The 11277-nt window shown below is 32.2% G+C and overlaps 2 protein-coding genes across 11 annotated transcripts; one reads left to right on the top strand and one right to left on the bottom strand.

Annotated features, from left to right (window-relative positions):
* Nucleotides 1-29: 29 nt before the first annotated feature.
* LOC124537196 (serine/threonine-protein kinase PRP4 homolog) lies at nt 30-2943 on the bottom strand. Of its 10 annotated transcripts, none has more exons than XM_047113943.1 (3): nt 2856-2931; nt 2053-2196; nt 30-1810 (listed from the first exon to the last, which is right to left on the bottom strand). In XM_047113943.1, exon 3 carries the CDS (start codon nt 1752-1754, stop codon nt 60-62), a length of 1695 nt encoding a protein of 564 aa, XP_046969899.1. In that variant the 5' UTR covers nt 1755-1810; nt 2053-2196; nt 2856-2931; the 3' UTR covers nt 30-59. The 10 variants fall into 10 exon arrangements, with proteins under 10 accessions (XP_046969899.1, XP_046969900.1, XP_046969894.1 ...); XM_047113944.1 differs by having other exon boundaries at nt 2671-2861; XM_047113938.1 differs by lacking the exon at nt 2856-2931 and adding an exon at nt 2396-2849.
* Nucleotides 2944-3296: 353 nt separating this feature from the next.
* On the top strand, nt 3297-11025 carry LOC124537198 (pentatricopeptide repeat-containing protein 2, mitochondrial-like). Its single transcript, XM_047113948.1, has 9 exons — nt 3297-3511; nt 3591-3810; nt 3949-4051; nt 4210-4404; nt 4513-4609; nt 5505-5593; nt 5745-5858; nt 5940-6047; nt 10756-11025. The coding sequence occupies exons 1-9, from the start codon at nt 3421-3423 to the stop codon at nt 10870-10872; spliced, it is 1134 nt and encodes a 377-aa protein (XP_046969904.1). The 5' UTR covers nt 3297-3420; the 3' UTR covers nt 10873-11025.
* The last annotated feature ends 252 nt before the right edge of the window (nt 11026-11277 follow it).

The raw sequence follows: 11277 nt of genomic DNA, 5'->3' as shown, positions 1-11277 counted from the left end.
GTATAATTAAGTTAAAATCAAACTCTTTATAATTTAAATTAAAGTTTTATTTTGAGCAATCATTTTTGTAATTCTTCTTGTATAAATGGATGTTTTAAACAGTCTGTAACGGATAGTCTTTGATTTGAATCCAATATTAACATTTTTTCAAGTAAATCTTTTAACTGTATTATCTTTTTTTCTTCACCAGTCGGTAGATTTAAAGAACTTCTCTTTAACTCTTTATACAAATCTCTTGACATTGTAATGTTAGTTATTTCTACAACCTTTTCTCTTCCCGTGAATTCATCTTTTTTGTGTAAAAGAAAATTGTTGTTGTAATTAAAATGTTGATCCTTGAATTTTCCTTTCCTTACCACTCTACTTGGTATTTTACCCTTTAAGTCCATGAAACATTTTAACATTCTGTTATTGGAACTCCCAGTAAACAGTATCTTTCCAGTGGACATTTCATAGATGGTACAGGCTGTTGACCACACATCCACACCATGCTTATAAGGTATACCCAATATTATTTCAGGTGCTCTGTAAAACCTTGAGACCAAGTAAGGAGTTGGTTCATTGTCGTTTATTTTCGTAGCAGATCCAAAATCGCACAGTTTTAGAATATTTTTCTTTTCATTAACTAAAATATTATCAGGTTTTATATCAGCATGTATAATACCAAGCTTCTTTAAGAGTCTCAAAGAAAGAAGCAACTGTCTGCAGTAGCTCATCAATGCCTTGATATTAATACCATGGTGTCGGCCATATTTCTTCAGAATACTTCTCAGATCCATATGAAGTGGTTCAAGTACCAGACAAAGATGTCCTTTATGCATGAAATTTGAATAAAATTTCACACAATGGTATTTACTTTCAGGATCGGCGTCATTTATTTCTTTTAATATCTCCACTTCTTTTAAACCCGTTTTATACATCAGATCATTGTTTCTGACGATTTTTATTGCAACTTCACTACCGCTATTACTGTCTTGTGCTTTAACAACATTTGCAAAAACTCCTTGTCCGAGCAATGCCTTTATTGTGTATTGATTGTTATTTATAATATCTCCAACTTTCACATTGTAATAACCTTCAACGTCATCCCAATTATCATTTAACTTTGAACTTTCTTTCCTATTGTCCTGTGTAACATTATCTGTATCATTTTTTGGAACAAAGTCCTCTTCTGAAAACATGTCCGTTACATCTTTTGCTGACTTTATTTGGTTTATTGTTAGACTCTTTTGACTTTTATTTAAATCGACATCCTTGATTTCATTGTTGGTATTTTCCTCAATGGATGTATTATCTGTTTTTTCCAATGAAGTGTGTAATTGTTCTAATAATTGCTTCCGTTGCTGTCTCCTCTGCTCAATTATATGCTCTTCATCCTCGGAATCTAACTGAGCATAATCTTGACTATGTTCAGGTGATGTTTTCTTTACTGTTACATCATTTCTAGGTTTTTTACTTTTTAAATAATCTGTGTGATGCTTTTCATTGTCGGCTTGATTAGGCTTTTCACATTTACGTTTTTTATAGTTTTCTCTGATTTCTTTTTGAGTTTCAGTTTTAAGTTTTGCTATATGTTTAAGTTCTTTTCTAATTGTTTCTCGTTCCTTTATCAGTTCTTGCATACTAGTGCGCCTGTGAGGTAGTGGGGGTGTTTTACTTTCATATGTGCGACATTTGGTATCATCTTTGCTTCTTCTTCTGTTGCTGGTCCTAGAGTATCTTGTGGAATGATATTTACCATGCCTTTCAGCCATTATGAATTAACTTAATTTGTCACTGAAGTTCTTTTCTATTTTTAGTTTATCTGCATCTGTAAAACGTAAAATTTGTTTTTGTGTTTTAGTCAAAATATCAATGAAACAAAGTATGGGTGCTATTTAATAATTTTGATATCAAAAAAATGATTTAAGCATAAAATGTCATATATATGATAGTTACTTTTTTAAATAGACTAAAAAAATTACATGTCAAAACAATGAAGTATAACTATCATAAATTTGACAAATGTTGACAATAAAATGGGGTACTATGTACTATATTATCATTGATTACATTTCCACCCAGCATTTTGTCATCAGTTCCAACATTACTTAGTATGTTGAACTTTTCATGTTGTTCATTATGAAAATATGCATTTTCACATGTCCTCCACTCATTTAGTCCATTTAGTCACTTTACTTTCCCATCCATGGTTATCTATATCGAAAATCAATAGGCCATTAATATACATATTAGAAATATTTACATGAAAATTATATTTACAACTTATAATTGTAAATTCTATTTGGCTCATTAGACCTTCTACACAATAATCCCAAATGTCCAATTATCAAACTGAAAAGACTTTAAAAACAATGAATCAATATCTCAATATAATGCATTTCTTATGTCTTACCCCTTTAAATAGTATTACAATAGTACACACAGCATGAAAACATCACAGGGGTAAAGTCAAGTTCAAATCTGTTTATATTCTTGAACACATTGACTTTATCCAGTGATTTATTAATATCTTCATGTTGTGAGCACTAAGATGTGCTTTAAGATGTTGTTTTTACTTTAAGAATAATATGGTACATCTGGTTACACAATGTCATCACATAAACACAACAAATACTATACTTTATATCACAACTGTGTACGAGTACCATATAAAATATATTAAAGTACCGTTTTTTCGTTCTACTTTTTAAGAGTCGAATCTTTAAGAACACAAAAACAATTATATTTATTTTCAATTATTTTAAACATGAATTTAATAATTTGAAAATTCTTGAATAGTGGTTATAACATTATGTTTATTGTTCATTCACATATTAGCAAGAAATGTTAAATTTAATGTGTAATATTTTAACCTTTTTATAAAAACATTAATATTATTTTATTTTTGACATTTCCTTTTTTGTCACACAGATTATAATACAGTTATAGTATTACTGTATGTAATACGTTGCATACATAGAAAATTGTAAATACAAAATAATGAGTTAAATGTTATTTGGAAAAAAAATAAATGACAAAATTCAAATTTATATAGAATTTCTTAAAGCTTTGTAATCTAGCGAAATAAAAGTTCCTATCGTAATCACTGTCTTAGATTTTGTTGAGGTGAGGTTGAGGTTTGATCCCAGATTGGAAAGACAAATTATTTGTCTTTCGTGAATTAATTATTTTTTCCAAATTGTTTTTTGTACTAAAAAATTCAATTCAATTCTTAATTTAATATCTTTTAGTTATGCACAAATTCTATAAAATAATATTGTATAAAGCATTCAAAGATTTCTTTATTATTTGACATATGATAAATGTCAACCCAGGCTAATATTTACAGTCTGTGAATTTCTAATTTTTCAAAACCTAACCCTAAATCAACCAATTCGGCATATATTTTTTTAATTACAATATAAAGATTATTTAAGAATGTCTTTGTTTTATAATTCGTTATCTAGAATAGCACCAAGTCATGGCATTCGATTAATGTTTCCATTAAGAGGTTTTCATACTACTCAAGGTGTTACATTACATTATTTTTATGTTTTAAATTGTGAATAAAAATATGGTTTAAAAAATAACACATTTTCTATTTTCAGCTCACCAATTGTACGCTTTATCATCATTGGGCATAGATGGATATTTACAGACCAGGAAAAAAATTAGAGAGCAATTTTCAAATTTTTCTGATAAATTTAGGATAAAAATGCAAGAATTTGTATTAGATTCCAAAAACATGATATTTACTGAAGATTTAAAAAATATGGTACATATCGCAGAGCCGACAGATTTGGATTTGGTTGTAAATATGGTTAAAAAGTAAGATTAAAAATGACTTACTAGAATATTGACTACATATAAGAAAAAGAGAGGGCTCTTGCACTTAATTATTCTTTCACAACAATACGAATTAATTTATAATGTATACGAATATTAATATTGTATAAATATTTACAGGTTCAACACACAAAAGACAGAGTTTAGATTTGGTTCATTTGTTTTTGGTCCTATAGTTATGAGAATGTTCCATTTTCTTGATGCACCTAATGAAGCAGTTAAGGTAAAAAAAAAGTATATATTTATGACATTGAGTTCCTATCAAAAATAAGTATTAATCAACTTACGTATCTAAATCAAAGTAGATTAGACTGAATGTCTCGTAAGATAATTAGAAATAATTTTAATATTACTCATTAATAGTCTTTCATTCATTTTTAGTGCTTTGAAGATCCTGATAATGATGGATTTTTCGATCAACTGGTATCATATCAGATATTACTAGACTTACTCTACAACCATCAAATGTATGATAAGATGTATGATGTCTTCGAACGGGTACAAGAAAAACAGTTGAATATGTCCAAGTTCCCTAAATATCCAGTTGTTTTAATAATAGCAGCTTGCTATAAACAGGTAAAATCATGTAAACATACATAATTTAGTCTTAAATGAATATAAAATAGAATATACATTTTTAAACATGAAATTGTACAAAATGTCATAAATAATGGATTTTTTTAGAACACACCCCAGAGTTTCGAGTATGCAAAGAAATTATGGGGAGAAATGATCAGTGTAGGCTCAATACCATTAAGAAGAACTGCTACCCTTATGGCTGGTATGTATTTCTTTTTCCCTTGTTCAGTGACTTATCCTATCCAGGTGGCATATCTTGTATATACAGTATATATGTATACCACACATAAAGCAAAAGGATCTACTTCCAACTTAGTAAATCTTAGTATATTAACACCAGGATTTAGACCTAGTAGGGTTTTATTTGATTCTTGGTTTACCTTGGCAAAAATGATAGTAAACCGTGCTTAAGTTGTGCTGCTATTAAAAGGTCAGGGGCTTAATTACAAGATGTGGATTGCTTAATATCTCCAGTTGGTTGTTAAAAATTTTGATCAGCTGACCTTAAGAGCCAAGTATTCTTTTATAGGTTGTTTCCAATAAAGCATTTCACATCCTTGTTCTAAGTGGGGCAGTGTGCGTTGTTTAAATTTTACTTGTTCTTTTTTTAAGAGTAGAAATTGCATAATGATTTTTTTGTTGATGCCTTAAACTTCCTTTCTTGAGTTTTGGTGCTTACTCTTTTGGCACTTTCACTAACAAAAGTTGTTTTTATATACTATAATATTTGTATACACTGTTTTTTTCGTGTTACTGAGTCTCGAAAAGTAATATGTTTAAAGTAAAGCCAGTACTGTTGTGTGTTCTCTGTCAGGTCAGTCAAAGTTATATCCAAACTTGTATTGCTTACAAATACATATATTATAGAATATATTATAATACATAAATTTTAAAATTTTCCATTTATCTACAATCATTTATCTGGAATCACACTGGAGCATATGCAATTTAATCTGAAAAAGAAAGGGTTAGATAACCTATGTGTTAACTCCTAATATCATCTAAATCACTTTTTCCTTGATTGAGTTACAAACACCCAAAAATACAAGGTTGTATTTTTATATATATATGTTTGTAGAATGCATGTATTTTTCCAGCATTGGCTTTAAATCAAGGAGCGCCTCATTTAGCAATGGAGTCAGTGGCATTACAGAAACAACATTATATTACCATTAGGAATATTCGAGTAAGTTTGATACAATAAATAATTATAATATTTAACATTGTTTGTATGTGTATATAAAACATATTAACTTAATTATTATCTATGTTTTTTTTAATTCTGTGGCTTTGAAATATATAGTACTTAATTGAGTATAACAAAAAATACATTTTAGGTTTTGGCATTGGCACAACTAGGGCGAGTAGATGAAGCTTTGCCAATATTGAGGGGAGTTTTAGACGTTGACCGTCCAGATCAGAAAGACAAACATACATTCTTTGAAGAAACAGTAAGTTGATCTTTGCAAATAGAATATGTATTTATATATGATAAACTTTTATATAATTAAATAATGTAAATATGTTTTTAGATTACTAAAATACGGGAAGCAGTGAAAATGTCAGATAATAAGGATGTACAGAGAGAATATGAAGGTATTGAAAGGGCCCTTCAAGATCGTCAATTAATTGATAAACAGGTATGATATTTTATACACAGTTATGTTGCTTTTTTCGTGACTTTGCTTGGGCATAGCCCATACTTATATGGCCGGAAGCTCTTGTAGCAAATAACACTCTTATAGAGTATTAAGATAGGCTTGATTTATTGTGGTTACAATACAATAAGAAGTTTATATGAAAATGTTATAAATAAAAAAAAAGTATATAAATATGATATATGTTATGTATAATATTGAGTATAATGTTATGATTATATAAGGTAGGGTACTTTTTTACTTTGTTAAATAATAAAGTGAATTAAGTGGGTATGTTAAAATATGGTGTGACACAATGAAGCTATATTCGGAATTACATGGTTAATCACAAGCTCATGTGTTTTCTTCGTTCCTACGAACATAATAGTGGCGACGTATGGTAAAAGTGATCAAAATGGACAAAAAAGCAATAAGTTTTGACGAATTTAATCCGGACACGGCTAATTGGGACAATTATATTGAGAGGTTAAAATTCTGTTTCGAAGCAAACGGAATCATTGTGGACACCGTGAAACGTGCTAACTTTTTTACAGTATGTGGTTCACGCGTATACGAAACTTTACTTGCATTAATTACGCCCAGGAAGGCGATCGATGTGACGTTTACGGAGATAGAAACTATATTGGGCAAACATTATAGTCCGAAACCAAATGAAATATCAATGTCTTTCAAGTTTTACAAACGCGACCAAAAGCGCGGGGAACCAGCATCGTCATACATAGCTGAACTGAGAAAACTAAGCTCCGGTTGTAACTTCAGTGACTTAGAAAGAATGCTACGGGATAGACTTGTGTGTGGATTGTGTGACAGTAGGTTGCAATACGAACTATTGAAACGAGAAAATTTACAATATCAACATGTGGTAGATGCGATGTTGTCATCTGAAAGTGCGGGACGTGATGTTCGAGTAATTCAAGCAGCGTCTACCAGCTTTACTTCGGAGCTGGCGACACACGCCACGACACCCGAAGGCGACGCCCCGGAACCGATGGAAGTTAATGCAGTGCAAACAACACCTAATTTAAGAATGTGTTTTCGTTGTGGAAATCGGCACCCGGGAGAGTGTCGTTTTATTAATGCCGTTTGTAGGTATTGCAAAAAGAGAGGACACATAGAAAAAAATTGCATTAAAAAGAAGAAGTCTACTAACAGAAGTGTTAATTACACAGAAGAGAGTGACGACTACTTAAATGGCATTTATAATGTACAGAGCACAAGCCGCATTCCGCCAATTGAAGTAGAAGTGTTTTTCTTCGACATGCCTGTTCGCATGCAAGTGGACACAGGAGCTAGCTTTACCCTAATTAATGAATACACCTGGAATATGCTTCGTAAACGCCTGCCGTGTAATAAGTTACAACAAGTTCAGCTATCTCTACGAACATGGAATGAAACTCCAGTACACATACTCGGACAGGTTACAGTACCAGTACAGTATGAGGACAAGGAGCAAAGCTTGGATGTTATTGTTGCTAAGGGTAGCGGACCAAATCTTCTTGGGCGCGATTGGTTGGCCCCACTTAATATAATAATGAATATCAACTTTATTACCAACGAAGATTTTTTACAAATGGAAAGACTGATTACAAAATATGAAGAAGTATTTAAGGACGGACTAGGCACCTACCGTGGTCAGCCGGTTACTATACACACTAAACCAGGGGCAAACCCAAAATTTCTTAAAGCTCGCCCTGTACCATATGCAATCAAAGCGCGAGTGGAAAAAGAGATAGACAGGTTGGAACGAGAAGGAGTCTTGAAACCTATATCTTTCTCAGAGTGGGCTACACCGGTAGTTCCTATTTTGAAAAAATCTGGTGAAGTGAGGCTGTGCGGAGATTATCGTAGTACGGTCAATGAAGCGACAGAATCTGACACTTATCCAATGCCAACGGCCAGTGAAGTTTTTGCGATAATAGCTGGTGGTAAATTTTTTACCACTTTAGATTTAGACCGAGCCTACACGCAGGTATTGGTGGATGATGAAACAGCGAAATTGCTTACATTAAACACTTCTAAAGGTCTTTATACGGTACATCGGTTAGCTTTCGGGGTTAAAGCCTGCCCTGGAATTTTTCAAAGGTTAATGACTTCGCTACTAGCAGGGATACAAGGAGTAGCAGTGCTGATTGATGATATTATAGTTTGTGGTCATACAATGTTGGAAATGCAAGGAAGACTTGACTTGGTGTTAAGTAGAATCGAAAAAGCTGGACTTAGATTAAATAAAAATAAATGCAAATTTGCAAAAGAAAGAGTAGAATTTTTAGGGTTTGTTATTGACTCTGAAGGAATTCATCCAGCACCGAGTAAAGTTGAGTCTATATTAAACACTCCGGAACCGAAAAATAAAAAAGAGCTACAAGCATTCCTGGGGCTTTACAATTTCTATGAACGGTTTATTCCTCATAAAGCTACAATACTGGAACCTTTACATCGGTTATTAGATTCAGGGCGGGCTTGGAAATGGTCGGATTTAGAGCAGAAATCATTCTTAACAGCAAAACGTTTACTTACTTTTGATTTGACTCTTGTACATTATGATGAAAATAAGCCATTGATACTCACTTGTGATAGTTCGGAATACGGTGTAGGAGCAGTCCTTTCCAATGAAATGGAAGATGGTCAAAAACGACCCATAGCCATGGCATCTCGGACATTGCATTCATATGAACGGCGATATTCACAGCTTGATAAAGAAGCCACCTCCATTATGTTTGGTATTACAAAATTTCACAATTATCTTATGGCTAGGCGTTTCCGCATAGTTACAGACCACAAACCGTTACTTGGAATTTTTGACCCGAAGAAACCAATGCCAAATATGCTTTCACCTCGTTTAACTAGAATTGCCATCGCTTTAACTTCTCATAATTATGAAATCGTATATATACCGGGGTCGCAAATCGGTAGTGCGGACAGTTTAAGTAGATGGCCACAACCGGTTCCAGAGCATCCTGAACAGCAGTTAAGCGACATTCTTTTATTGGCTGAAGCACCTGAAGATTTTCCCTACGATGTCCAACATATTGCTTCTGAGACAAAACGAGATAAGACATTATCCCGGGTTATGAACTATATTTACCGTGGTTGGCCTGATAAAGTAAATGATACAGATTTGCGTCCGTATTGGTTACACCGTACAGAGCTTTCATTACAAGATGATTGTATACTACTTGGTTGTCGTGTGATAGTACCAGACTTACTTCGACAGGCGGTATTAAAAATGTTACATAAAGCACACACTGGAATAGTGCAAACCAAAGCGATAGCTAGGAGTTATGTGTGGTGGCCTTCACTTAGTGAAGACATCGAAACGTTAATTAACAGTTGTTCGAAATGTTTAGAAAATCGACACATGCCTTCAAAGACTAGTTATGAATGGATTACACCTTCAAGACCGTGGTCGCGATTACATATGGATTTTGCTAGGTCATTTCATAATAAATATTTTCTTATAATAGTCGATTCATATTCGAGATGGCCTGAATTGTTTATGGTTAATAACACTACGTCGGCTACAGTAATTCGGCTTTTGAGATCAACATTTTCTACACATGGATTATGTGAAACAATAGTATCTGATAATGGCACATCATTTGTATCAAGTGAAATGAAAAAGTTCCTACGTGCTAACAATATTCGACATGTGACCACAGCACCATATCACCCAGCTACGAATGGGTTGGCAGAGCGTATGGTGCAAACAATAAAAGATAAACTTAGAAAAATGGATGATTTAGAATGGGAGATAAGAATTCCCAATTTGCTTTTAACACTTAGATGTACTCCTTGTACCACAACAAACAAAAGTCCGTCCGAATTATTAATGAAAAGACGTTTGCGCACATTATTAGATACTTTGCATCCAGACAATATACAACGCAAGAAGACTGAAGAACAAATCACTAAGAATAATGAAAATAGAAATAGGGAGACTAATGTGGAAGAACAAGTAATGTTTAGAAATTACAACCCCAGTGGCCCAAGATGGCTACCAGGAAAAATTATTGAAAAAAGAGGCCCATCGACGTACAGAGTAAAGACAAATGATGATGCAGTAATTACCAGGCATATAGATCAACTAATTAAAAAAAGATCAATTACTACACATCCAGAGAAAGAGGGAAGTGTATTTAAAAGTACACAAAATACGGATAATTCAGTATATGAAGAAAATAAGGAAGGAGAAAAAAGTAGTCAAGATAGAATAATTGAGATACCAGACGCTAGCCAATGGGAAGAGATATTGGGGATTCCATCTACTTTTTCTGATAGTATAGGAAAAACAAGAAATAAATTAAACTTGCATTCTAAATTACCATATCAAAGACCCTGAATTAATGAAATCTTATTTATCTAAATTTATGTTCTTTATGTACATGTATTATATACCTATAATATTGTGTACCAAATTGTGTTGTCTTATAGTACTTTTTATAAATTCAATATTAATCTTAGGGGAGAGGTATGTTATGTATAATATTGAGTATAATGTTATGATTATATAAGGTAGGGTACTTTTTTACTTTGTTAAATAATAAAGTGAATTAAGTGGGTATGTTAAAATATGGTGTGACACAATGAAGCTATATTCGGAATTACATGGTTAATCACAAGCTCATGTGTTTTCTTCGTTCCTACGAACATAATAATATATAAGATGACCAACATTTTTTATTGTTTTCAGACATTAGACCAGCTGTTAACATCCGATATAAATGTTAAAACGGATAAGCCTAATTTGCCTCGAGGTATGCCAAGAATGCCTTATGGGATGCGCCAAAAGAATAGAAATATGACATAATTTTAACATTAGTTCTTTAGTGATGTTAGTGGCTTGTACATAATTTTGTATGAGTGAATGATTGATGGGCGTGTATGGTATTGTTTGTGAGATATATTATGTACTGTAATGTTGCGTTTGTTGATTTAGATGTTAAATAAATAATAAATTTAATTAAATGGTTTTATTTCTATTATATAAATCGTTTATTGCATACTATTTTATTTACATTTCGTCATGACTGTCATATAACTTTCCTTTATAATTGAGTCCAAATAGAAGTTTATTTTCATAACAAGGATTCGTTAATCTTGTGGAAACAACCGATTTCGATGACAGTATTCTCTCTTCTATATAAGTAGTTGCCAATATTTAATTTTAATCCCTTTTAAAACAAATAGCTAATTTTAAACTTCTTGCGTAAAC

Source organism: Vanessa cardui, chromosome 18 (genome assembly GCF_905220365.1).
Source record: "Vanessa cardui chromosome 18, ilVanCard2.1, whole genome shotgun sequence".
In the NCBI taxonomy this organism is placed as follows: domain Eukaryota; kingdom Metazoa; phylum Arthropoda; class Insecta; order Lepidoptera; family Nymphalidae; genus Vanessa; species Vanessa cardui.
This window is presented reverse-complemented; position numbering and strand designations above follow the sequence as displayed.

Bases quoted from the DNA above. Each gene is read 5' to 3' on its own strand.
- LOC124537196 (XM_047113945.1), bottom strand. From the start codon at position 1,754: ATGGCTGAAAGGCATGGTAAATATCATTCCACAAGATACTCTAGGACC.
- LOC124537198 (XM_047113948.1), top strand. From the start codon at position 3,421: ATGTCTTTGTTTTATAATTCGTTATCTAGAATAGCACCAAGTCATGGC. The intron at 4,610-5,504 runs GTATGTATTTCT...GTATTTTTCCAG, and splicing joins AACTGCTACCCTTATGGCTG to CATTGGCTTTAAATCAAGGA. The intron at 6,048-10,755 runs GTATGATATTTT...TATTGTTTTCAG, and splicing joins GTCAATTAATTGATAAACAG to ACATTAGACCAGCTGTTAAC.